This window comes from Macaca fascicularis, chromosome 10 (assembly GCF_037993035.2).
Source record: "Macaca fascicularis isolate 582-1 chromosome 10, T2T-MFA8v1.1".
Classification (NCBI taxonomy): domain Eukaryota; kingdom Metazoa; phylum Chordata; class Mammalia; order Primates; family Cercopithecidae; genus Macaca; species Macaca fascicularis.
This window is the reverse complement of record NC_088384.1, coordinates 15,153,197-15,177,659: the sequence shown is the minus strand read 5'-3', so window position 1 is coordinate 15,177,659 and position 24,463 is coordinate 15,153,197. Positions and strand designations below refer to the sequence as shown.

At 52.0% G+C, this 24,463-nt stretch overlaps 1 protein-coding gene across 2 annotated transcripts; it reads right to left on the bottom strand.

Annotated features, from left to right (window-relative positions):
* Positions 1 to 2,874: 2,874 nt before the first annotated feature.
* Positions 2,875 to 22,579, bottom strand: FOXRED2 (FAD dependent oxidoreductase domain containing 2). 2 transcript variants are annotated; one of them, XM_015457243.4, is made up of 9 exons: positions 22,451 to 22,579; positions 21,419 to 21,946; positions 20,029 to 20,280; positions 19,613 to 19,882; positions 16,720 to 16,886; positions 12,517 to 12,682; positions 10,485 to 10,726; positions 8,169 to 8,339; positions 2,875 to 4,089 (listed from the first exon to the last, which is right to left on the bottom strand). In XM_015457243.4, the coding sequence occupies exons 2-9, from the start codon at positions 21,943 to 21,945 to the stop codon at positions 3,830 to 3,832; spliced, it is 2,055 nt and encodes a 684-aa protein (XP_015312729.3). In that variant the 5' UTR covers position 21,946; positions 22,451 to 22,579; the 3' UTR covers positions 2,875 to 3,829. The 2 variants fall into 2 exon arrangements, with proteins under 2 accessions (XP_015312729.3, XP_045219645.2); XM_045363710.3 differs by having other exon boundaries at positions 22,548 to 22,579.
* Positions 22,580 to 24,463: the final 1,884 nt, after the last annotated feature.

Below are 24,463 nucleotides of genomic sequence, written 5' to 3'. Positions count from 1 at the left end.
CTTTCTTCCCCTGAGAAGAGGGGGAAAGCGAGGTTCTGAGTATCTTTTTTACCTTGCTCTATCTTGCGTTGAAGTCCTTTTAGGGAAAGGTGCTTAGGCTGGTAGTGAGTGGGCTCTTGGGACGATTCTCAAGAGGCAGGATTATAGGAAAGGGGACAACAGGGATAGGAGAAGGGTCTGGGACAGCAGCTGCTTTTTTTTTTGTTTTTGGTCCTTTCATTATCCTTCTAATATTTTAACATTAGGCCTAGGGGATTATTAGGGGGAATATTATTGTTGCTAGCTTTCTCCTTTTTATCTCTTACCTTACTTGGGGCATTTCCCATCTTGGGTCCTGGTTAGGCTTAATCTCTCCTATTGGAGATGTCTCGCCTATCCTTTAGCTCCACCTGCTGGAGGCTCCTCGCATTCACGCACACTTTCAACCCCGAGAATATCCTGACCTGGGACCAAGGAAATACTTTGTCGCCCCTGCGATGTTTCTTACCTTGGTCTGTGCAGAGAGTTATTTGGTCACTGTGGTATGTGAGGATCCTTTCCCCCAGGTCACCAGCCGGTTTCTTTCCACGTTGCTGAGAGTATAGGTTTATTCGTCACACCAGTGGGTCTTGATTCCTTACCCCTGTGACCACCGCAACAAGGCAGCGGGGCATGCTTCCTCATGGGAGAGGTCTAGACCCTCCTCAGAGGAGAATGGGAATCCCAAACAAGCCACCAAATTTGTTAGAAATAAATTTTCGTTGCCACAAAAGAAACAGCACTCAAATTTTCTCAGCAAGGCAATTTTACTTGTATAGAAGGGTGCCTCTCGTGGATGGTGCAATGGCGAGAGCACACCTGGATGAGGGAGGGGAATGGGTTCTTATCCCTGATGCAGGTAGCCCCTACTGCTGTGTTGTTCCCCTATTGGCTAGGGTTGGACCACACAATCTAAGCTAATTCCTATTGGCTATTTTATTTTTTTTTGAGTCGGAGTCTCGCTCTGTCGCCCAGGCTGGAGTGCAGTGGCCGGATCTCAGCTCACTGCAAGCTCCGCCTCCTGGGTTTACACCATTCTCCTGCCTCAGCCTCCCGAGTAGCTGGGACTACAGATGCCCACCACCTCGCCCGGCTAGTTTTCTGTATTTTTTAGTAGAGACGGGGTTTCACCGTGTTAGCCAGGATGGTCTCGATCTCCTGACCTCGTGATCTGCCCGTCTTGGCCTCCCAAAGTGCTGGGATTACAGGCTTGAGCCACCGCACCTGGCTCTATTGGCTGTTTTAAAGAGAGCAGGGGTATGAGCCGGAGTGGTGGGCTGAGCAGTTTTGATGGGAAAGTCAGTTCCGGACCAGGTGACTAAAGGTGACTCAGGTCAGAGCAGGTGACAGAGGCTAGGAGGGGGTTGTTTACTGAAACTAGGGGCAAGGAGACATAAAGAATGAGGAAATTAAACTTTAAAATGAAGAACAAAGAACAGGGGAGCTGAACACACTGATACATTGGTTCTTTGGAGAGGATCTCAGAACTCATTGTACTTAACAATTTACAGGCTAAAACCTTTGAAGAGGAATTTATTATATCCTACATTATCACGGAGTAAATAATTTATCCCTGACAGAATAAGGCTACTGGAGTCCTCTTCTTGTAACTCTGAGAAGAACTGGAGGGAACTGTGTCTGCAGACAGTGGGGCCAGGTGGTTAAGTCTGGACTGGGCCAGGCACGGTGGCTCACACCTGTAATCCCAACACTTTGGGAGGCTGAGACAGGTGGATCACCTGAGGTCAGGAGTTTGAGACCAGCCTGGCCAACGTGGTAAAACTCTGTCTCTACTAAAAATACAAAAATTAGCTGGGTGTGGTGGCAGGCGCTTGTAATCCCAACTACTCAGGAGGTTGAGGCAGGAGAATTGTTTGGACTCGGGAGGCAGAAGTTGCAATGAGCCGAGATCGTGCCATTGCACTCCAGCCTGGGTGACAAGAGCGAAACTCCATTGCAAAAAAAAAAAAAAAAAAAAAGAAAAAGAAAAAGTCTGGACCTAGCCAAGAGGGGAAGAGGACGTCCCCATGAAAGAGCTTTGGATCCAGAAAGCCTGGGTTCTTAGAATTTTTTTTCACTTTTGTTGTAGCATACTTTATTCTTATTTTTTTGAGATGGGGTATGGGGATTTCACTGCAGGCCTTGCTTTGTCACCTAGGCTGGAATGCTGTGGCTCGGTCTCTGCTCACTGCAACCTCCGCCTCCCAGGTTCCAGCAATTCTCCTGCCTCAGCTTCCCAAGTAGCTGGGATTATAGGCATGCACCACCATGCCCAACTAATTTTTTTATCTTTAGTAGAGACCAGGTTTTGCTATGTTGGCAAGGTTGGTCTGGAATTCCTGAGCTCAGATGATCGGCCCGCTTCAGCCTCCCAATGTGCTGGGATTACAGGTGTGAGCAACTGCACCCAGTGCATGCTTTAATTTAATTTAATTTAATTAATTTATTTTTTGAGACGGAGTTTCCCTCTTGTTACCCAGGCTGGAGTGCAATGGTGCTATCTCGGCTCACTGCAACCTCTGCCTCCTGGGTTTAAGTGATTCTCCTGCCTCAGCCTCTCAAGTAGCTGGGATTATAGACATGTGCCACCACGCCTGGCTAATTTTGTATTTTTACTAGAGATAGGGTTTCTCCATGTTGGTCAGGCTGGTCTCAAACTCCTGACCTAAGTGCTGCGATTGTCCTTGGAATTCTGAGTGGATCCATGAAGAGCTAGTAAGAACCAGTGAAAAAGCAATCACCTATGATCCTGGGCTTTGAAAAATCACTGTGATATAGTATGCCCTTATAAATGAGACTAAGATGCCTGATGGGAGAATGCAGACTGCTGGTGAGGAAGGACAATGAAGCAGAGACTAGGAACCAAATTCATCATCATTATCACATAAAGGCATTAGGAAATGTCACCTTACACATAGTGAGCACATATGGGTGCCCACCACAGAGACAGCAGGATACGTTTTACAAAACTTGACCAGGCAAGTTAGAAGCAAGGCGTGGTTAGGATGGCAGAGGGCAGGGAGTAGGGTGGGGGAGAAGAGCCAGCTGGAAGACGAGTCAGGGGGTGCAACTGGGGAGAGCAGCTCTGAATCTTGCTGCTCAAGGAGAAAGTTGCTGAGATAAGATGGCTTTCAGGGAGCTGTCCTACTGCTGCTGGAGAGCAGCCTGCTGGGCCTACGATGATAAGCAGGGCTGACCCTCTTGGGCTCCGTAGCTAAGTTCAAACACTGCTGAAAATGGGGCGGAGTTGAGGCAGTGTGTGGCAAGTGACACAGACGGGGACTCGCAGCTGGGGGTCCCTGGGAATTACTTGACATCTCTCAGCTGGTGTCTTCAGCAGTCTGGGGCAACAATCGCAACTGCCCATGATGGTTGTTGAGGATATGAGAGCTTTTGTTTTAAAGCACTTGCCACAAACCCTTAAGATGCAGATAGGTTTCCCCTGTGAAGCGCTCCACAGGCGGGACACAGGCCCATCTGAGGGGGGGCCTGGAAGGAAGAGGAGCACTTGAGAGGGGGCAGAACCAGGCTGGCCTGGGGCTCAGCGATCGCTCCACTGCAGAGAAGCTGGGCTGAGGAAGGCAGCTCACACCTGGCAGAGGATGCCCTTCTTCTGCCCCCGGACAGGAGGGAGGAGACCACCATATCCCCGACTTGCAGCCCTCACGTGCCGTCTGGTGGCTTTGGTGCAGTCACTGCCATGATCTGAGTGGTCTTTGGCAATCACACACCGGTTGCGGGGAAAGAGGAACTGACCATGGGCCTGGGTGGGGAGGCCTGGCCACTGTGCCCACAGCCTAGGAAGGGACAGTCAGAGCTCCTCCTTGTTGCTATCGAGGGACTGGGCCAGAGGCCCTGGAGCCAGGGGGGCACCTAGTAGCTCTTGGTCGCCAGGATGCTGGCTGCTGTCCTCCAGGTCCCTGCCCATGGGGGCATCGTCCCGTAGGAGCCTGCTCTCCACTCTGTGCTGCCGAAGGCTCTCGGTACTCACGAGTCCCTGCATCCTCAGGTACCCCTGCTGGCAAAAGGGTGGCAGCTTCTGGCGCGTGAGGGCGAACAGGAAGCAGGACTCTACACAAAAGCAAAACGAAGAGAATAAGCCAGGCTGGGATGGGTGGGGAGGGGTGCAGGAAGGGGAGCTGCCAATGCCAGGTGTGGAGGCTTCACTGCGGGCCTCGCCTGGTATCTTTCATCCCTTGAAACTGGGAGCTGACCTTTCTGGGCATCACACATCCAACTTGAGTAGGTCATGAATCATGACCCTCCACGAGGCTCCAGGGCAGGGAACTGCCTTGACACTCTGGAAGAAAAAGGCTCCAAAATGAAAGCAAACCAGAGCAATGCCTCAGCTCCCAGAGATCAGGGCTGAGCCTGGGGCTTTGCAGGCGGCCACACAGGGGTTAGGGCTCTGACCCTCATGAACAGACCCTCGGCCTGGTGCAGCTGGGAACTCAGTGGTCAGTCCCACTGTGAGCTCAGATCTGCCTGCAAAGATGCATTCCCTCCACATTTGAGTTGCAAATACCACGTGCAAAGTTCTGATCTAAACAGTGTGGGGATAGAAAGATAAACGGGTATATCCTCACTGATCCCACAACAGAAAGCTGGTGCATGCATCAAATTTGTCCAATCATAAGATAGCTGTGGATACTTATGTAGAAATATGAAGAAACGGCCAGGCATGGCGGCTCACGCCTTAATCCCAGAACTTTGGGAGGCCGAGGTGGGTGGATCACCTGAGGTTAGGACTTCGAGACCAGCCTGGCCAACACAATGAGAAAGAAACCCCGTCTCTAGTAAAAATACAAAAATTAGCCAGGCGTGGTGATGAACGCCTGTAGTCCCAGCTACTCGGGAGGCTGAGGCAGGAGAATCACTTGAATCCAGGAGGCAGAGGTTGCAGTGAGCCGAGATCATGCCACTGCATTCCAGCCTGGGTGACAAGAGACTCTGTCTCAAAAAAAAAAAAAAAAAAAAAAAAAAAAGAAATACGAAGAAACAACCAAAAGAAGCCATGCGGAGAGAGAAGCTACTAAAAGGAACAACCACTAGGGCTGGGAGTTCCTTGTGGGAATGAGAATGAAGGTAGGGAATAGGCAAGGTGGGTGATATAGTTTGGGTCTGTGTCCCCACCCAAATCTCATGTTGAAATGGAATCTCTAATGCTGGAGGTGGGGCTGTTGGGAGGTGACTGCATCATGGGAACGGTTTCTTTTTTTTTTTCTTAAGGCAGAGTCTCCCTCAGTGACACGATCCTGGCTCACTGCAACCTCTGCCTTCTGGGTTCAAGTGACTCTCCTGCCTCAGGCTCCCCAGTAGCTGGGACTACAGGTGCCCGCCAGCACACCCAGCTAATTTTTTTGTTTTTTAAATAGAGACTGGGTTTTACCATGTTGGCCTGGCTCGTCTCGAACTCCTGACCTCAAGTGATCAGCCTGTCTCGGCTTCCCAAAGTGCTGGGACTACAGGCGTGATCCAGCATCCAGAAATAGATGCTGCCATGTGTCCTATACAGCCTGCAGAACTGTGAGTCAATTAAACCTGTTTCTTTGTAAGTTACACAGTCTCAGGTATTTTTTTATAGCAATGTGAGAACAGACTAGTACAGTGAGAAAAAGTCTTTTAGCCAAGTACTTATAAGACTTTAAACAAACAGAAAAGCTGACGCAGATATGGGCTCAGCCTTCTGAGGGCGTCAGAGACAAGAAGGGCAGACGGAGAGTCCGGAATGGGCTGGAGTCCTTCTGTAACTCTGAGCGAGCCTTCTCGCCTCCCTGAGCCCCTCTATCTCAAGTGAAAATGGGCACAGTACAAAGGATGTCGTGAGGCTTCCATGGGTGACCAGGCTGAAAGGTGCTCCAGAAATACGACTTCCTGTTTATTTCTGACTTTTAGCATGGAGGCCCCTGGCTGGCCAGGCCATGGCAATCCTCTCCAAGCAGGGAAGACAGCAGATGCGCGAGAGGACAGCGGGAAGACTGGGAGGGCAGCAAGGTGGCCGTTTGGCAGGCACCACCTTCTGACGACATCATCCCCTCTGCAGGGGCTCAGCAGAACCTGGGGCCAGCACTAGCAGCTGCACATCAGGAGGGACGGCTGCCACTATGCCACCGGCCTTCTGCTGCGGGTATTCTCTCCAGTCCAAGGCAGCAGCACACAGTGGCCTGTACAGTTAAACAGTGTCTAGAAAGTGGGAGACAGGAGGCTAAAGGGCCTGGGATGATGCATCAGTGGAACCCACAACTCAGGGTTGGAATTCACTCTCTCACACACCCTGGCATTTTTGTTGTTTGCTGTTGTTTTTGAGAGGGAGTCTCGCTCTGTTGCCCAGGCTGGAGTGCAGTGGCATGATCTTGGCTCACTGCAACATCCGCCTTCCGGGTTCAAGTGGTTCTCCCGCCTCAGCCGCCCGAGTAGCTGGGATTACAGGCGCCCACCAGCACCCCCAGCTAATTTTTGTACTTTTAGTAGAAATGGGGTTTCACCATGTTGGCCAGCGCTGGTCTCGAACTCCTGACCTCTGGTGATTCACCCACCTCGGTCTCCCAAAGTGTTGAGATTACAGGCGTGAGCCACTGCACCTGGCCTAAAAGTGTATTTTTTGAGAAGGTGTGCATTTGCTTCTGTGATTTCTACAGCTCAATGATCTCATGAAGTTTGGCCCCAGATTTACACAAGTGGGGCCTACTGGTTGGATATTTTCAGAGATTTTCTCTCCCACTCTATCTAGGACCAAAACCATGCGTCTCATCTATCTCCTCTCTCGAAGGATTTTGGCTCCCAGCTTTCCTACTGAGATCCAAGCTTTATTTGCGTATCTCTAAACAGGCCTCCCATCCTGCTCCAGCTCTGTCTTCCACCCCAAGGGGTGGTCTATTAAAACCCAGACTCTGGGCTCTTGACGACTGGCAGGGGTCCAGCTCAGCAGGTTTAGTGCTTTTTTCAGGTCTGGCCTCTGGGGAGTGGCCTTATTTCCCTGCCAGTTCTTTATGTATACATAGATATCTCTCTCTCTATATTTTTTTAAACAGAAATCACTACTAGCCCCTGCTAACCTTTTCCTTTTTTTTGAGACAGGGTCTCGCTGTATTGCCCAGGCTGGAGTGCAGTGGCGTGATCTTGGCTCACTGTAAGCTCTGCCTCCTGGGTTCGTGCCATTCTCCTGCCTCAGCCTCCCGAGCAGCTAGGACTACAGGCGCCAGCCACAATGCCCGGCCAGTTTTTTTGCATTTTTAGTAGAGACGGGGTTTCACCGTGTCAGCCAGGATGGTCTCAATCTCCTGACCTCGTGATCTGCCTGCCTCGGCCTCCCAAAGTTCTGGGATTACCGGTGTGAGCCACTGCGCCCAGCCCCCTTTTTATTTTTTTTTGAGACGGAGTTTCGCCTTTGTCACCCAGGCTAGAACACAGTGGTGGATCGTGGCTCACTGCAATCTCCGCCTCCCGGGTTCAAGCAATTCTCCTGCCTCAGCCTCCCGAGTAGCTGGGGCTACAGGCGCGCTACCATGTCTGGCTAATTTTTGTATTTTTAGTAGAGATGTGGTTTCACCATGTTGGTCAGGCTGGTCTTGAACTCCTGACCTTGTGATCCACCTGCCTTGGCCTCCCAAAGTGCTAGGATTACAGGTGCGAGCCACGGTGCCTTGCCCTGTTAATTCTTTTGAAAAGACATATTATTGGCTGGGAGCGGTGGCTCACGCTTGTAATCCTAACACTTTGGGAGGCTGAGGCAGGCTGATCACAAGGTCAGGAGTTCGAGATCAGCCTGGTCAATATGGTGAAACCCTGTCTCTACTAAAAAATACAAAACTTAGTCAGGCATGGTGGCATGCACCTGTAGTCCCAGCTTCTCAGGAGGCTGAGGCAGGAGAATTGCTTGAACCCGGGAGGTGGAGGTTGCAGTGAGCTGAGATTGCGCCACTACACTCCAGCCTGGGCAACAAAGTGAGACCCTGTCTCAAAAAAAAAAAGAAGATACATTATCCAGTATTTTTAGGTATATTGTAATTTAGCCCACGGCATTGTCAGGAATGGTAGTCTGGGGTTTGGATTTCCAGATATGGGTCCTGAAACTCCATGGGGCTTGGGTCTCTGCGACCTTTCTTCAACCTCGAGCTTAGACCCTTTGTCCTTCTGGGAGCTTAAATTACCTGCATAGAAGCTTCGCAAATCGGTGTCCAAACAGTTCTCCAGGAAGCGCCTCAGAGGTAGGATGTGCCCGATCGGGGCGGTCCAGTCTGTTAAGAAGTCTTCCACGATGTGGTGGATGGCTGTGGGCCGAGGCAGGGGCCAGTGTGCAGGGCGGAACCTCACCTCCTGTTCTGTGGGGAGGAGAGAGGGGCCACGTCAGAGCCGCGAGGCTGGGCTTCCCCTCCTCGGGCCGACACAGCACGGATCCCACACAGCCCAAACACTGCCCTCACTCGCTCGTGCTCGGCTTTCCCGACAGCCTCCCAGGCTGGGCTGTGGTCAGCCTGTTCAAGAGCCACCTGCTGATATTTGAAAGGCTGCCATGAGGAAGAGGAACTAGGCTTTTCCCTTGTGGTTTCGGAAGGCAGTGCTGTAACTAGTAACTTCAGGCTGGCGTTTCTCTAACACTCACATGGACTGAGATCTATTGTGCTGCTTCATTTTTATTTTTTATTATTATTCAAGACAGAGTCTCACTCTATTGCCCAGGCTGTAGTGCAGTGGCACAATTTAGGCTCACTGCAAGCTCCACCTCCTGGGTTCAAGCGATTCTTGTTCCTCAATCTCCAGAGAAGCTGGGTTTACAGGCACCCGCCACCACACCCAGCTAATATTTTACATTTTTAGTAGAGACGGGGTTCCAGTCTCTACCATGTTGGCCAGGCTGGTCTCAAACTCCTGACCTCAGGTGACCCAGCTGCCTCAGGCTCCCAGAGTGTGGGGATTACAGGCGTGAGCCACTGCGCCTGGCTGTGGCTGCTTTCAAACTGGCCTTTCTGTGAGAAGACTCAGAGGCGAGGCAAGGGGTCTCAGCACTCATCTAGTTCAGCTTCCCGCTGCTGTGGACTCCCTTCTGTGGTGTCCCAGTCAGACGGCCATCAAGTCATGACTTGGCCATCGCTATTCTGGGAAACCTGAATTTGGAGGTGACCAATTTCCCCCACTGAACAGCTTTAACTTTTTTTTTTGAGACAGAGTCTCGCTCTGTCGCCCAGGCTGGAGTGCAGTGGCACAATCTTGGCTCACTGCAGCCTCTGCTTCCTGGATTCAAGCGATTCTCCTGCCTCAGCCTCCCTAGTAGCTGGGACTACAGACGCCTGCCATCATGCCCGACTAATTTTTGTATTTTTATTAGAGACGGGGTTTCACTATATTGGCCAGGATAGTCTCAACCTCCTGACCTCGTGATCCGCCCACCTTAGCTTCCCAAAGTGCTGGGATTACAGGCGTGAGCGACTGCGATCAGCCTTTTTTTTTTTTTTTTGAGAAAGTCTTGCTCTGTAGCCCAGGCTGGAGTGCAGTGGCGTAATCTTGGCTCACTGCAACCTCCGCCTCCTGGATCCTAGTTCAAGCAATTCTCCTGCCTCAGCCTCCTGAATAGCTGGGATTACAGGCATGTGCCACAATGCCCAGCTAATTTTTGTATTTTTTTCACGTTTTTAGAGATGGGGTTTCACCATTTTGGCCAGGCTGGTTTGGCCAGGCTGGTCTTGAACTCCTGACCTTGTAATCCGCTTGCTTTGGCCTCTCCAAGTGCTGAGATTACAGGCGTGAGCCACTGTGCCCAGCCTCTTAGTGCCTCCTTATACTGACCACAGACCTGCACCCCTGTCGCTGCTACCTGCTGACATGACTTCTGCCTTTGGGAACAACCCATTTAAACCACCCTCTTCCACCTGACTGCCCTTCAAGCTCTGAAGCAGGGGGTGCGTTCCCGAGGTTGTTCGTTTATCAGTAGCTACTCTGTGCCTGCACCGGGCTGGCATTCTGTGTATGCTGTCAGAGTTAACCTCATGGAACCCTACAAGAAAGGTACTGTCGTAATCCCCATTTTACAGAGGGGAGGTTGAGGCTCAGAGAGGTTAAGTAATGGTCCAAGGTCACACAGTAACAAAAGGACAGGCCCAGGGATTTTGCCCAGTTTCTCTATACCATGTTAACGAGCTCCGGTTCCCTCACTCTTCAGACCCCTCCCACCCCACCATGGTCAGCCTCCTCTGGAGACCTGCAGCAGGGCCGTGTCCCTCTTACTACACGGTGGCTGGCGGAGAGCACGACACTCCCCACGTGTCCTGTGCCAGTCACAGTATGTGTCAGAATCTGGAAGCATCATTTATCGTTCTCGGACCTTCTGCCCAAGTGGTCTCTAGGCGGAGTCCCGCAGCCGTCCCCCGGTCAGCTGAGCGTGTGTGTGAAGGTTTCAGGGTGGGTGACAACCCTGCAGAGGGTGAGGTCTGAGGAGCCCACAGGTTGGGGGAGGGCAGAGACCTGCTCACCGGTGGGGAGGTATCTGTAGTAGTAGATGACAGGATGGAGGAAGTTAGACTGCCAGGCGTCTTCCGTGTGCCCCACAGACCGGTCATCAAAGAAGACGTCCTTGTCGGGGCCAGAGAAATTTCTGCCATATTCCATGTTGATGACGAAGAGCCCGTGCCTTGCCTTCCTCCCTGTGAGTGTCTCCAGTTGGGCCAGCATCTGTATGGGGAACTCCTCCAGGTACTCAAAGGCCATGGCATTCCTGGGAGAACGGCAACACGGGGGAGGCCCTCAGTGCTGTGGCAGAGGTGAGGGGTGCGGCACGGGGTAAGCATGCGTGTGTGCATGTGTATCTCCCCTCTAAGGAGCGTCAATCAAGCAGTGCACCCCTCACTTAACATTACCGTTTCAGCTGAGCTCTCACACACATGTGGGGTAGAGTCCAGAAAATTCCATGTAACCTGAATGGGATATCTGGGGAAAGAGTGTCTCAGGCAGAGAGAATAGTCAGGAAAAAGCCCTGAGGAGTATGTGAGCACTTTGTGTTCAAGGAACAGAAGAGGCCGATGTGGCTGAGGGGACTGAACAAGGGGCAGGGGCAGGAGAGGGGTTCAGAGGCCTGAGAGGTCAGATCAAGGAGGGCTGTGCCTCCCATGACGAGACATGAAGGGTCGTCTGGCCTGAGAAGTGATGCTGCTGGTCGCTGGGGAGGACTAAGCAGAGCTAGGATCAGCGTGCCTCAGGTTTCTAAGGACCACTCTGGTTACTGTGCTGGGAACAGACCCCAGGCCAAGTGGGGCGGCTGTCATATGGGTGCAGGTGGTGGAGCCTGGTGATCGGGACCGAGATGGTGGTGGTAGAGCAGGTGAGAGCTGGCTGGGTTCCAGACATCATCTGAAGGGAGAGGTAACAAGACTTGCCCATTGTTTGCATGTTGGGTGTCATTCGAGACAGGGGTGCCGGGCACACTGACTCATGCCTGTAATCCCAGCACTTTCGGAGGCCAAGGTGGGTAGATCACCCGAGGTCAGGAGTTTGAGACCAGCCTAGCCAACATGGTGAAACCCAGTCTCTACTAAAAATACAAAATTAGCCGGGTGTGGTGGCATGCGCCTGTAATCCGTTACTCAGGAGGCTGAGACATGAGAATCGCTTGAACCTGGGAGGTGGAGGCTGCAGTGAGCCAAGATCACACCACTGCACTCCAGCCTGGGCAAGACACAGAGGGACTCTGAGTCAAAAAAAAAAAAATTAGCTGGGCATGGTAGCGGGTACCTGTAATCCCAGCTACGTGGGAGGCTGAGGCAGGAGAATTGCTTGAACCCAGGAGGTGGAGATTGCAGTGAGCCGAGATCACGCCACTGTACTCCAGCCTGGGTGACAGAGCAAGACTCTGTCTCAAGAAAAAAAAGACAGGGGCAGGGGCATGGAGGGTGATGCGAAGATTTTGTGCAGAGTACAGCTGTGCTACCTGCATGTCCCTGAACCTGGTATGCTATAGCACGTCCTGCCTTTGGATCCGGCTGTTCCCTCTGACTGAAGGTTGTTCCCCTGCTTCTCCCTGCCACCTGTCTCCCCTTGCCCCTCACCCCTCTGTGCCCTGCACCGTTTCCTTTTCAGGGACTGTCCATCCTCTGTGATCTGCTGCTTATCACTAAATTGATGCTGATGATGGTGGCCGGCAAGGCCCTGGCCTGAGGGAGCTCTGAGATCCACGCGGCTGCCTCTGACTACTGCTCATCCGCGTGATGCCAAACACTTTCCACAAGTGACCTTTACTCCTTCCTTTCTTGCTGCAAGGTAGGCACAATTTCCCCATTTTGCAGATGAGGAAGAAGGGCTCAGAGAGGCTCACTAATGTGCCCATGGCCACTCATAGGACTGTCTGTAGAGTTGATAGCACTGTTTTTCCCCAGAACAGACATGTTTCCCCCAGCAGCCTTCATCTTAGGAAAGAATTGGGCACCCCGCACCTGGAATAGGAAGAGAAGCGCTATGCAGTGTGTGGGGGAAGCTGGGCCGAGGGGAGTAGGACTGGGATAGGCTACTCACTCCTTCAACAGGATGACATCGGCCAGCACACCGAACATCTGGTAGAGCCCAGAAGCCTCATTCACGCGCCGCACGATGGAGCTGGTCAGCTGTGTGATGGGGAGCTCGGTGGCAGGCCAGGCGACGCTGTGGTGGCGGTGCTCCAGGAGCCGGTGAACAGCACGCACTGGAACAGCCAGAGGAAGGAAGGGCATGCTGCACTTAGGATTTTATCTCTGGTCACTGGGAGGGATGCCCAGGTCTCATCAACCCCTGAGAATGGCATACACACTGGTCTGCATGGCCCAGAGCAAATGTGTAGGTGGTGAACACATGAGGGGAGGAGATGGCAGCTGCCTTTAAAGCCGGGCCAGCAGGTATGTTCTGGAAAGGACCAGACAATCCATATTCTCTTGCTTTGTGGGTCATACACATACAGCATACAGTGATGCTGCTCACTTCTGCCCCTAGTGTAAAAGCGGCCAAGACAACAGGCAAAGGAGTGAGCACAGCTGGATTTGGTCTCCAGGCCAGAGTCTATCTGCCCTTGCTTCAGGCCATCTGCACGTGGGAGTCCCATTCACCCCACCTCACATAAGGAACGTCAAGTCTGACACAGGGCCTTCCCCAGAAACCTTCCTCCCGTCACAGCTCTGTTTCCATCACACATGCGCCTATGAAAATCTTTGATTTCGCCCTCTCTTTCACAGCCTAAATCCCTCTGTCTCTAAGTTCTTTTTTAAAATATTTTTTATTTATTTTATTTTTATTTTTTATTTTTTATTTTTTTGAGACGGAGTCTCGCTCTGTCGCCCAGGCTGGAGTGCAGTGGCGTGATCTCAGCTCACTGCAAGCTCGCCTCCCGGGTTTACACCATTCTCCTGCCTCAGCCTCCCGAGTAGCTGGGACTACAGGCACGCACCACCTCGCCCGGCTAGTTTTTTTTTTTTTTTTTTTAAGTAGAGATGGGGTTTCACCGTGTTAGCCAGGATGGTCTCGATCTCCTGACCTCGTGATCCGCCCGTCTCGGCCTCCCAAACTGCTGGGATTACAGGCTTGAGCCACCGCACCTGGCCATATATTTTATTTTTTTAAAGACAGGGTCTCGCTCTGTTGCCCAGGCTAGAGTGCAGTGGCGCGATCTCAGCTCACTGCAACCTCTGCCTCCCGGATTCCAGGAGGAACTGACTCCCAGAATTGAGTCCAATCCTTTGCCCATACTGTAAGACCCTTCTGCAGTGGTCCTACACCTATTATTATAGTCTTCTAACCTGGAATAAAGTCCACCTTACTGTCTTCATTTTTATTATTATTTTTGAGACAGAGTCTCAATCTGTCGCCCAGGCTGGAGCGCAGTGGTGCGATCTTGGCTCACTGCAACCTCCGCTTCCTGGATTGAAGTGATTCTCCTGCCTCAGCCGCCCAAGTAGTAGGGATTACAGGTGTGTGCCACCAAGCCTGGTTAATTTTTGTATTTTTAGTAGAGATGGGTTTCACCATGTTGGTCAGGCTGGTCTCAAACTCCTGACCTAAGCTGATCTGCTGGCCTCGGCCCCCCAAAATGCTGGGATTATAGGCATGAGCCACCACATCCGGCCTACCTTACTGTCTTTAAAAAGAAAAAAGAAATATAAACATAGAATGTCTTTGAGTGGCAGAATAAAAGATTACTCCCCCTAGTTCCCTATATTTTCACATTTCTGATGCTCAGGCTAGGCGTGGTGGCTCATGCCTGTAATCCCAACACTCTGGGAGGCTGAGGTAGGTGGATCGCTTGAGCTTGGGAGTCTGAGACCAGCCTGGGCAACATGGCGAAACCTTGTCCCTACTACATAAAAATAAAAACAACAAAATTAGCTGGGTGTGGTGGTGTGTGCCTGAAGTTCCAGCCACTCAGAAGACTGAGGTGGGAGGATGGCTTGAGTCTGGGAAGTCAAGGGTGCAGTGAGTTGAGACGGCGCCACTGTATGTCAGCCTGGGAAACAGGACAAGACATTGTCTCAAAAAATAATACTACTACTAATTTTTTAAAGCTCAGCTGTAAGATTTTGACTCCATTCTTTCAAATAGACTCACCTAACTGAATATTGTATGCCTCACTGAGTGAATTTCAACCAATACCCTGTCCTTCTCAGAAGGTTAACCACAGGAAAGGGAATATCTAATTTTTATTTATTTATTTATTTTTGAGACGGAGTTTCACTTTTTGCCCAGGCCGGAGTGCAATGGTGTGGGCTTGGCTCGCTGCAACCTCCACCTCCAAGGTTCAAGTGATTCTCCTGCCTCAGCCTCCCGAGCAGTTGGGATTATAGGTGGCCGCCGCCACGCCCGGCTAATTTTGTACTTTAATTAGAGATAGGATTTCACCATATTGGCCAGGCTGGTCGCAAACTCCTGCCCTCAGGTGATCCGCCCACCTCAGTCTACCAAAGTGCTGGGATGACAGATGTGACCCACCGCGCCTGGCCACATCTAACATTTTAGATTCCTCTCCATAGAGAGGGCACCGGTTTGCTTTCTATGAAAGAAGAGAAGACCTTTGTAGAAAGTGTCTTTCAAGAAAGCGCCTGGGTCTTGGGAGTTTAATTCCCATGATGGTGAGAAAATCACGAAAACTCTGAGCCTGAGTTTCACACTCTGAGGAAAATGGAGATTTCACACCCACCTTTCGGGGTGTTGGCGGCCCTGCCAGGGTTGTGTTTTCAGTGCTCAGCCCACTGAAGTCACCCAACATGCGTGAATTCATTTCTCTCACTTCCTTTTTATTTCCCATTTATTCTTAAAATCGCAAATATCAATTTTTGGTTGGGGATTATTTTAGTGCAATAAATATAATTATGTTTTTAAAATATATTTGAGTATTTTCTTTGTAAACATTCTCAAGTTAGCAGAAAATTTATACCCTTGGTACTGAGAGTTTTGAAAAAGAACTGATATAATCCAATTGCAATTTTTTTTTTTTTTTTGAGACAGAGTTTTGCTCTTGTTGCCCAGGCTGGAGTGCAATGGTGTGATCTCAGCTCACCGCAACCTCCACCTCCCAGGTTCAAGCGATTCTCCTGCCTCAGCCTCCCGAGTAGCTGGTATTACAGGCATGCGCCACCACACTCGACTAATTTTGTATTTTTAGTACAGACAGAGTTTCTCCATGTTGGTCAGGTTGGTCTCAAACGCCCAACCTCAGGTGATCTGTCTGCCTCGGCTTCCCAAAGTGCTAGGATTACAGGTGTTAGCCACTGCGTCTGGCCCCGATTGCAATTTTTATTGAAATGTGTCAGTACCCAAATTGTCTATATGGGCATGGAGCTTCATAGCTGCTTGGTGGCCAGGTATTGCCTTATTTAGCCCTCACGATGGACCCACGATGGTGGAGAGTTCACCTCATTTCCATCTGTGATGTTAGGATGTCCATCAGGGGCTTGGAAGCTTCACCTCTAGGACCACCCAGCTGGGGAGGAACCAGGTTCACATTCTTCAAGCTCAGCGTTCCTGCCAACACAGGATACTTAACCTGTCTGGGGATTATGCACATAACATAGCACTTCCAGATGTATCTACTTTTATGCTTGATTTTAATTTTTTTTGAGACAGGGTCTGACTCTGTTGCCCAGGCTGGTGTGCAGTGCTGTGATCTTGGCTCACTGCAACCTCGACCTCCCGGGTTCAAGCAATTCTCATGCCCCAGCCTCCTGAGTAGCTGGGACTACAGGCATACATCACCACACCTGGCTAATTTTTGTATTTTTAGTAGAGACAGGGTTTCGCCATGTTGCCCAGGCTGGTCTTGAACTCCTGGCCTGAAACAATCCACCTGCCTTGGCCTCCCAAAGTGCTAAGATTATAGGCGTGAGCCACCACACCCGGCTTACGCTTGGTTTTATTTTACTTTTTGAGACCGGGTCTTGCTCTGTCGCCCAGGCTGGAGTGCAGTGGCATCATCACGGCTCACTGCAACCTCGACTTCCTGGACTCAAGGGATCCTCCTGCCTCAGCCTCCCAAGTAGCTAGGATTACAGCCGTGGACTTTTACACTTTATCTGATACTTCCCTAGACGTGTCTTCAGACCACAAAAACCTGATGTCACTTCCCCAAGACAATTTATGACAATGAGCTACTGACAAGCAATCCCCTAATGCTTCTGGACATAGAAGCAGATTTATAAGCCCTGGGATGCTGAGAGTGGTTCTGCCTGGGGACAGTTCTGCCTTCTCAGCTGGGCTCACCTGTGTATCGGAATCCGTGGATGAAGCCCCCAGCAGATTTCCGGTAGTCCACTGAGTGGCTGGCGGTACCCAGGATAAACAGACCCCGGCTTCCTTTGGATTCGTAGCTAGCTCGAATTAGCGGGTACTTCTTGCCGAATGCATTTCCCGAGTTAAGTCGGAGGGACCTGTCAGTGGAAAGGGCTGTTGATGAAAATAGCTGCTATGTGGGAGGCACTTATTTAATTAGTTTGAGATGGAGTTTCGCTTGTCGCCCAGGCTGGAGTACAATGGCACGATCTCGGCTCACTGCAACCTCTGCCTCCTGGGTTCAAACTATTCTTCTGCCTCAGCCTCCTGAATAGCTGGGATTATAGGCTCCTGCCACCGTGCCCAGCTAATTTTTATATTTTTAGTAGAGACAAGATTTCACCACGTTAGCCAGGCTGGCCTCGATATCCTGACCTTATGTGATCCATCTGCCTCGGCCTCCCAAAGTGCTGGGATGATAGGTGTGAGCCACTGCACCCAGCCAGGAGGCACTTATTACAGTGGCACTTATAACTGGCACTGAGTGCCTTACTTTTCTCGTCTCATTTAAACCTCACCATGACCCTAGCAGATGGGTATTATCATCTCCACTTAAGAGATGAAGTCGGCCGGGCGAGGTGGCTCACTCCTGTAATCCCAGTACTTTGGGAGGCCGAGGCGGGTGGATCACAAGGTCAGGAGTTCGAGACCAGCCTGGCCAACATGGTGAAACCCCACCTTTACGAAAAAACACCCAAAGAGTTAGCTGGGGGTGGCGGTGCATGGCTGTAATCCCAGCTACTTGGGAGGCTGAGGCGGGAGAATCACTTGAACCTGGGAGGCAGAGGTTGCAGTGAGCCAAGATTATGCCATTGCACTCCAGCCTGGGCAACAGAGTGAGACTGTCTCAAAAAAAAACCCAAAAAAACCCAAAAAACCAAAAAAGCAAAAAAAACAACGAAGTCAGGCCAGGTGCAGTGGCTCACGTCTGCAATCCTAGAATTTTGGGAGGCCCATGGAAAGGAGGGTCTGGACAGGCACAACAGCTTCTCCTTTGTCTTTCTGCACCCTGGTCAGAAGGCAAATGAAAGACTGGATGGTGCTTTGATACCAAACCTCCTGAGATAGTTGGCAGCAATGTTTAAAGTCTAGGCTTCATAAAACAGCCCTTCAAGATACAGTGATAAATAACTTTAGCAACTAACATTTTATTAAGCACATGATATATGCCAAGTACTTTCTCTGATTTAAGAGATCCCTATCTCTTATGTCTCATTATGTTGCCCAGGTTGGAGTGCAGCTGCTATTCACAGGCATGATCATAGCACACTGCAGCCTTGACCTCCTGGGCTCCAGTGATCCTCCTGCCTCAGCCTCCTGAGTAGCTAGGTACTCATCACTGCACCTAGCTCCCAGCACTTTCTTTCCTTTCTTTCTCTCCCCCCCTACTTTGTCTCCTCTCTTTTTTTTTTTTTTTTTTTTTTTTTTTTTTGAGACAGAGATCTCACACTATCGCCTGGGCTGGAGCGCACAATGGCGCGATCTTGGCTCACTGCAACCTCCGCCTCCAAGGTTCAGGCGATTCTCCTGCCTCAGCCTCCTGAGTAGCTGGGATTACAGGCACGTGCCACCATGCCCGGCTAATTTTTTGTATTTCTGGTAGAGACGGTGTTTCACTATGTTGGTCAGGCTGATCTTGGACTCCTGACCTCATGATCTGCCCACCTTGGCCTCCCAAAGTGCTGGGAATACAGGCGTGAGCCACTGTGCCCGGCCATCTCTTTTTTTGTTTGAGACAGGGTCTCACTCTGTTGCCCAGGCTGGAATGCAGAGGCATGATCTTAGCTCACCACAGCCTCGACTTCTTGGGCTCAAGCAGTCCTCACACCTCAGCCTCCTGAGTAGCTGGGACCACAGGCATGTGTCAACATACCTGGCTAATTTTTGTATTTTTTGTAGAGATGGGGTTTCACTATGTTGCCCAGGTGAGTCTTGAACTCCCGAACTGAAGTAATATGCCCGCCTTGGCCTCCCAAACTGCTGGGATTACAGGTGTGAGACCATGAGCCACCGTGCCTGGCATCTGCGCACACTCTTCTTATTTTGAGATGGAGTCTCACTCTGTTGCCCAGGCTGGAGTGCAGTGACGTGATCTCGGCTCACTGCAACTTCCACTTCCCAGGTTCCAGCGATTCTCCCACCTCAGCCTCCCAAGTAGCTGGGATTACAGGCACCCACCACCACGCTTGGTTAATTTTTTTATATTTTTAGTACGGACGGGGTTTCACCATGTTGGCCAGGCTGGTCTCGAACTCCTAACCTCAAGTGATCTGCCTGTCTTGGCCTCCCTAAGTGCTGGGATTATAGGTGTGAGCCACCGCACCCAGCCTCCAAGCACATTCTTATGTTAATCCTCGCAATAACCATATGAGAAAGAAACTTAGAATCCCATTTTAGAGATGAGGATACTGGGCCACAGCCTGGTTAAATAACTTTCAACGAGGTCACAGATTTGGCAAACTGAGACTCTCAAGACAATTCCTGCACCTGTGCTCTCAGCCACTACGCTACACTGCCTTCCAGCAAATTCCCCTCTGTATTCTCTCTGAGTCTGAGCTGGCCTTTCCATCTCACAGGTGGAGGCTCCCAATGCCGATGAAGATCTGCTGGTACTGCTCTAGGACCAAGGGCCTCAGGGCCACCTGGGACCCTCAACGGTCAGAGAGCTCATGTCCTGGAGGGAAACCAGGCAGCACTCACATCCATTCTTAGGGTGCTGTCCTGAAAGCTCTGTTGCCAGCCTACTGAACAGCCACTCTGTTCCCCTAGGGAGGGGTCAGGAGGGTTCGCTAGGAGAGCCCACCTCCTCCCGCATGGAACTCACTTATTGAAAATGGAGAAGTCAAAGTTCCAGCCCAGGCAGCGGATGACTCGGTCATAGGGCACGCGCATGGCAAAGTTGTCATTGTCGTCCTGGGGGAGGGTGATGGCGTCGGCACTCTGGTTGGTGCTGGCTTCTTCCAGGAAGAATTTCAGGGTGACATGGAACTTGCCTTTGCTATCCTTCAGGATGGCCAGATCCCTCAGGTCAGACTCGAGCAGCCCATCCAGGGACTTCAGCTGGTAGGTATCCAGCAGGCCATTGTTGATGGCTCTGGGCCCACAGAGAATGCAGGGAGAGAGACTCAGAGGAAAGTTGGGCAGTGCAGCTGGGGTCAGGAAGGGCAGGAGAGGGTTGGGGAGGCTCTTTTCACACTCTGGACTCCCAGCACAGAACACGCACGCAGGGATGTGGCCTACCTGAGGTCTCCAACGTAGTGGGTGGCCCAGGACAGACGGACCCGGGAGCGGCTGAGCATGTGGATAAAGTTTGTGACACCCAAGATGTTCTCTGCCGTCTCAAAGGCTGAGTTCCCACGGCCCAGGATCAGCACATTCTGGCCTATAAAGTCCTCAGGGTCTATGGACACAGACTCGTAACCCTCCACGTTTTCGGAGCCAGGGAAGTCAACCTGGTTGGGGACTGATAAGCCAGTGGCTACAAGGAGGACGCTGCAGGCAGGGACAAAGGAAAGATGGCTTAGTCTCTTAGCTATAAGATCACTAAGGGAAAACCACTCCCTGGACCCACCCACCCACCTGCCTCACTCCAACCACTGGCCGCTAAAAGAAAATAGGACATTCATTCATTCATTCATTTGTTAATTCATTCATTTGTTTACGCCCTCACTCCAGTGCACTTGAGAGGCTCTGCCCTTGCCTCTCCCTGAGCTCACAGTATTTTCCCTAGCACTGTACTGGGGGTTAATTTTGCTCTGTGAGAGAGGAGAAGATGACATTATGAGAAATGGAGAATTCACCTAACTTTGCACACAACAGTCAGACCAGGTATCACCCTTGGTGATGAAAGGAAACCTGATGTTCTACTTTCCCCTTTCTGAGTTCTCTGACGGATGCATCTATCTACTGAGCAGTAATTCTGTACCAGGCCCTGTACTAAGTGTATCTGTGCACCATCTTACTGACTCCTCCAAGCAACCTGGAGGTGGTACATGGCCTGCTTTACAGGTGAGGAGGCACAGGCTCTTCAGGTCCGTGGCCTAAAAGCTTGTAAAGGCAGCAGAGCCAGAGTCTAAACACATGTAGGCCTGATTTCAAAGTCCTGCTCCTTCCATTGGTAAGGATCGCCATCCAGGGGAGGGCAGCTGGGGACTTAGATCCTGCCGGCCTGCAGAAGAATGCTTTGATCACAGGGTGGTTTCAAAAATAGAATCGAAGGCTGGGTGCAGTGGCTCATACCTGTAATCCCAGCATTTGAGGAGGCTGAGGTGGGTGGATCTCCTGAGGTCAGGAGTTCAAGACCAGCCTGGCCAACATTGTGAAACCTCATCTCCACCAAAAATATAAAAAATTAGCCAGTTGTGGTGGTGCGTGCCTGTAGTCCCAGCTATTGCGGAGGCTGAGGCAGGAGAATCGCTTGAACCAGGGAGGCGGAGATTGCAGTGAGCCGAGCTCCTGCCACTGCACTCCAGCCTCAGCGACAGAGTGAGACTCCGTCTCAAAAAAAAAAAAAAAAAAAGCGAAATACCCATTTTCTTCCATTCCTCCCACACCTACTGGCCAATCAAGGTGTGTGGTTCGTGTGGGGAAGGTCCCAGCTTCTGCAGGTGAGCTCAGGCACAGGCCTTACCTGCACTGGTGCACCTGGCCCTTCTGGTCGGTTAGGATGAAGTAGTGGCCATTCCAGGCCCGTCGGTCCTTGTCCAGAGTGACGTGGGCGATGGTGGTGTTGTACTGGACACGGAGCCCCAGTGTGTCCGCGAAGTCACCCAGGTAGCGCACCATGTCGCGGGCGTCGGGGAAGTAGGCACGTGAGTACTGTCTGAAGAGCAGCCGGGGGTCGTGGCTAAGCAGAGAGTTCCAGTCGTGGCGGAGGTTGAACTCGGCGTTAGCCTTGCCAGTGTACCGCTTGTTGATGCTGATGAGCTTGCGGTGCCGCGGGTAGCGCGTGAAGAAGCTGCCGGGCCGCGGGGCGCGCTCGAACACTTCATAGTCGCGTCCAGCGCGCTGCAGGAAGTAGGCCATCTGCAGGCCCGCGGGCCCAGCGCCCAGCACGCAGTAGTCCCGGCGCGGGGGCACCGACAGCGCTGGGTGCAGGGCGATGGCCAGGAGCAGCCCCGGGGGGCCCCACAGCGGGGCCGCAGCGGAGAGGCCCATCCTGCAGCAGACCAGAGGGGTAAGGCCTCGCACCCGGCCGGGCGGCCGGGAGACACGAGGCCCAGAAAGAGGCGGGGCCTGCGGGAACTCTCACTGCAATCTGGGTCAGGGCCAGGCCCAGAAGCCACCGTCTTCACACAAGCTCATTTGCCCAGACTCCACCGTTTCAAGCTGGGACCTGGGGCTCCCAGGAATCCCAAGCCCCTCCATCTTAATCTCATTCACGATCTCCTTCCTCAGGGGCACCGGCTCCCCGCTTATAATTGTAGTAACCTCCGCCCTGGGGAAGGAGAGGGTGCTCCCCAGTTTTCCCCTAATTTGAGGGTGCCCAACACTCCTTTGAACCACCCTTCAGGTTGGACCTTCCAGAGGTGCACTACGCCTTGGCCCCGCTCCAATGCCCGGGCTGGAGTCTGAAGGGGGTGTGGCCTGCGTGCGCCCCGCCCCCTGCCAGGCTCCGCGCGCCCCAGGCTGTTCGGCCACGTGACAGGGATGCCCCGCACACCTGCTGCCAGCCAGCTTGCGCTTCAGGGGCCGCCAGGTCCCCACGCCCGCAGCTCCGGCCTCCCCGCTTCCTACCGACCCCCGAGAAGCGCGCGAACCTCCCAGCCGCTCCGACTGCAGCCCGTGGTCTAATGAGGCCGCGCTTGGCTCGCTCGCTCCGCGGCGGCCCCGCCCCTCGCGCTCGGACCAATGGCAGGGGGCGGGGTCACGTGCGCGGCGCGCTGCACGCCGGGACAAGTTGGCGGGCTGCCGGCTCCCGGCTCGGCGCGCGGGAGAGGCGCGCACATGCTGCGTGCGCTGCTCCGGGGGCTGGCAGAGGGGCCTGGGGCTGGCGCGCACCGGCTAGGTTGGAAGGTCTGGAGATCCGGGATGGGGAACTGGCTCCTTCTTTTTAAAATGTGCCTCTCTACACGGAGGGAGGGGAGCACGTGATTTTTGGAGCTAATCCTACCATATTCCACGAATGTAGCCTAACACTAAAACTAGTTGGCCTACCCAGTTTTGTGGGACTGGAAACCAGCGTGGTGGAGCCAGGATGGATAAGCCAATTAACAAGCGTTTGCTACAGTGACTCAGTGTACTGCTTACCAAGTAACATACACGACTGTCTTGATCTTCCACCAAACAGGAGAGGCGGGCAAGGCATTGTTTCTGACGTTTGGTAGCTGACTGGTCAAATGGAGACATAGGGATGAAGGGATATGTTTGCAATCACAGGAAGTGGATCCTGGAATTAAAACTCAGTGGAGGCAAGATAAATGGCAGGAGGGAGATAACGTGAACTGGATGATCAAGGTTGGCTTCCCAGGGGTGGCATGTGGCCCCTGTATGAGATTTACATGGGAAGAAATACGAGGTCAGCGTAGGAACCTTCAAAGTCCGGTGAAATGGGGCTGAGTGTTCTTGTGGTAAGGGCAGGTGGAAAGAACTGCGAGCTTGCAGCTTTGCGTGGCTGGAGATTCTTTTTTTTTTTTTTTCTTCTTTTTTTGAGACGGAGTCTCGCTCAGTCGCCCAGGCTGGAGTGCGGTGTCGCGATCTCGGCTCACTGCAAGCTCCGCCTCCCGGGTTCACCCCATTCTCCTGCCTCAGCCTCTGGAGTAGCTGGGACTTACAGGCGTCCGCCACTACGCCCGGCTAGTTTTTTTGTATTTTGTTTTTTTAGTAGAGACGGGGTTTCACCGTGTTAGCCAGGATGGTCTTGATCTCCTGACCTCGTGATCCGCCCGTCTCGGCCTCTCAAAGTGCTGGGATTACAGGCGTGAGCTACCTCGCCCGGCCAAGATTCTTTTAATTAAACATCGTAGCTGGGGACTCCTTAGAAAAACTTCCTTGACCTCTCAGGCCTACAAGTACCTACCAAAGAATGGCATTTACTTTTTTTTTTTTGAGACAGTCTCACTCTGTCGCCCAGGCTGGAGTGCAGTGGCGTGATCTTGGCTCACTGCAAGCTCCGCCTCCTGGGTCACGCCATTCTCCTGCCTCAGCCTCCCGAGTAGCTGGGACTACAGGCGACCACCGCCACGCCTGGCTAATTTTTTGTATTTTTAGTAGAGATGGGGTTTCACCGTGTTAGCCAGGATGGTCTCGATCTCCTGACCTCGTGATCCGCCCACCTCGGCCTCCCAAAGTGCTGGGATTACAGGCGTGAGCCACCGCGTCCGGCCGAATGTCATTTACTTTCTTCAGTCTGTGTCAACATCAGAGAAAAGCTTCCTCAGAGCAGAAATTGTCCAGTATCTGACATACGGAAGTTCAGGCATTTGTTGAATAAGCACTGGAGCCAGAGAGGTTAGGCAAAATACTTTGCCAAAAATAAAGTAGGGACATCTTCTTTTTGAGACAGTGTCTTACGGTAACCCAGGCTGGAGTACAGTGACACAATCATGGCTCACTGCAGCCCTAACCTCCCAGGCTCACACTATCCTGCTTCAGCCTCCCAAAGTGCTAGGATTACAAGTGCCACCATGCCTGGCTAATTTTGGTATTTTTTGTAGAGATGGGGGTTTTGCTATGT

Bases quoted from the DNA above. Each gene is read 5' to 3' on its own strand.
- FOXRED2 (XM_015457243.4), bottom strand. From the start codon at position 21,945: ATGGGCCTCTCCGCTGCGGCCCCGCTGTGGGGCCCCCCGGGGCTGCTC. The intron at 10,727-12,516 runs GTGAGTAGCCTA...CCGTTCTCCCAG, and splicing joins GATGTCATCCTGTTGAAGGA to GAATGCCATGGCCTTTGAGT. The intron at 4,090-8,168 runs GTAATTTAAGCT...GCTTTTGTGTAG, and splicing joins TTTGCGAAGCTTCTATGCAG to AGTCCTGCTTCCTGTTCGCC.